The 2,505-nt window shown below is 41.0% G+C and overlaps 1 protein-coding gene across 1 annotated transcript in view; it reads left to right on the top strand.

Moving 5' to 3' along the window:
* Positions 1 to 434: 434 nt before the first annotated feature.
* The window catches only part of LOC104951525 (zinc finger CCHC domain-containing protein 14-like), a 30,829-nt gene continuing 28,758 nt past the window's right edge, over positions 435 to 2,505 (top strand). The window contains exon 1 of the mRNA XM_010778189.1: positions 435 to 471. Within this exon, the coding sequence (XP_010776491.1) occupies positions 435 to 471 (37 nt within the window). The remainder of the gene's footprint in view (positions 472 to 2,505) is intronic.

The following is a 2,505-nucleotide window of genomic DNA, read 5'->3' as shown; positions in this document are numbered from 1 at the left end:
AGCATCCTGACAGCACATACACAATCTCACTGTTACATTTTCTTTCAAACTCTCTCTCTAGTCTTGCCCCCTTTTCCTTTTTCCTTCCCCCCGACCCACCTGCCAAGCTTTGGTGATCTTTTGTTGTCAGACTTCATTAGCGGCAATGTCAGCTAATTAGATCCTTGCAAAAGCTTGGGAGATTAGGAGGAGGGAGGGAGATATGGAGGGAGAGGGGATGGAGACGAGCAGATGATGAAGAGATTAAGATGGATTGGGAGGGAAGGATAGATGGATGGTATCAAAGTATGGATGGAAATGACGGCAAAGATGATTACCTGCATAAACTGTGGAGGGAAGGCTAGCGAGCGGGTAAGAGGATGAATGGAAAATGGACAGAACTGTGAATATTCTCCGCACTAAATGAGTCACAGTGAAGGAAAACGTGCAAGGCAATGTCAACACATAATATAGGTAAAAGCCAATATCCACGTCAACACTTGACAGAAAATAACTCACATTGATTAAGTTGTTTGTGTGACTTGCAAGTAATCCTGTGATCGTGTATGTGTGTGAGAGCCGAGTAAGATACTAGATACAGGCAGGCAGAGAGATAATGCATTGACCTGAGTCCGCTGTTGTTATCCACCTAATCCTTGTAAGACACGGCTGCTAACGATCCTCCACACCACAACTAGACACCGGGGAGAACACACAAACCAGCGCACATTTGTGTATGTGCGGAAAGAAAAAAAAGACTACAACTCCCTCTTGTCACCATCAGTCAATATTAAACTCAATTTCCTCTGCTCAGTTATTGTCATGCCAAGGGATGATACCAACCGTAAAAATAACAATGTCGAATGGACAGGGACGCTGGTATTGTTTTCGAGACTTAATCAGTGTGTTTTGTCATGACAAAATGTAAACCTGGAGACATCTACTCTAGCGGGAACTACAAAAAAAAGTGAAATATGTCTGTTTTGTATTTGTCTGTGGACCAATTTTTTCGTGACTTTCGTAATGTCGTAACTGTGCAAAACGCAGTTTCCAAACTTTTTGATTGAATAGTTGAGATTTCAAAAAGGTCTTAATAAAAAAATGGGCATGGTCAGTGCCAGTGGCGAGCCGTGATTTTTATACCTACTGTAGGCCCTCTGACCCCCCCTTCCCTCGAAAAAAAAAGAAAAGTTATTACATCACGTATACTTCTGCGGAATATCAAAACAGCGGCCTGGGGTGTAAAACGCATCAATGACAGCGACCCTCTACCACACAAAACAACACCATTTATATACACACATATCATGACAGGGAACCCACAGCCAAGTAACAATTACAAATGAATTAAGTCCGCACAGCGGCCCACATTGAAAATGACTTAACTTTGATGATCAAATCACTTAAACACAAAGTCCATCCTCCTGTCCTTTTGGATGAAGCACTTGATGGCGGGTCATGCAGCTGATCCTTTGCCACTCCAATTTATCATTGTAACTCAATCTTCAAAATGACTCAATGTCATCACTATCACTGAAGTGAGCCATCATGAACAAACTTATGCTAATCATAAATCTATCGATCATAAATCTATCGATCAGATTTATGATTTGAAAATTATAAAAGTAGGTAGACATGTGGATATTATCCGGCTGAACAAAACGTGCATTTATCTAACAGGTTCGTTTTCCACAGACCATATCTCGAGCTATTTTCCAAAACCCTATGGAGAAATCCAAGCCCCCAGGAAGTGCGCCGGATTCAGATGAAAATATTCGTGCTGGCCAAACGGCGGTACTACACTTCCGTTTGGTTGCTAGGCCCGGAAACACTTTTTCCCATTGACTTACATGGGGAAAGAGTGGTCTGTAAATCGTTGGATAATTTTTTTTAAACTAAATAAACTACCCAGTATGAACGTTTGTATAGCCCTTATTAAAAACATTCGTTCCTCAAGTTGTAATAATGTGCTAATAACGTTATTCTGAGAGTTATATCCCTCTGCATTATGAACGTGTATCTAACCCACGGGACCGCGCCGCCCGTCACGTTCATGTTACGTGTTCAGCATGGTCCCGACCAATCAGAGCACACTGTGCTCACAGGGAGGGTGGGGGCTGGAGCTACAACGAGCCGTTAAAGGCAGAGAGTGAAATTCAGTGACATACACGTAGTTTACAGAGATGCTGTTTGAGAAACCAATGTGAGTTGTGTTTATCTTTACCCATGGATGCACAATAAGAACGGACCCATATCGTCTTACTGCCATCCCACGGAGCTGTAATAATGGATATATTGCACATGTTTGCTGTAATTCATTATCATACTACATGGGCTGTATGATTAAATCGTGTACCGTAAATGTTGTATTAAATAAAGTTAATATTACCGACGTCAGATTAACGTCCCTGTAGCTTCTTATTGCACTAAGAAGCGTATTGCACTATACATATATATATATATATATATATATATATATATATACACACAGTGCAATCTATTCTTTCTATGTACTAATAGAAGCTC

The sequence above is a fragment of the Notothenia coriiceps genome, unplaced genomic scaffold, assembly GCF_000735185.1.
Source record: "Notothenia coriiceps isolate Sejong01 unplaced genomic scaffold, NC01 NC01_scaffold00000339, whole genome shotgun sequence".
NCBI classification, from domain to species: domain Eukaryota; kingdom Metazoa; phylum Chordata; class Actinopteri; order Perciformes; family Nototheniidae; genus Notothenia; species Notothenia coriiceps.
This window is presented reverse-complemented; position numbering and strand designations above follow the sequence as displayed.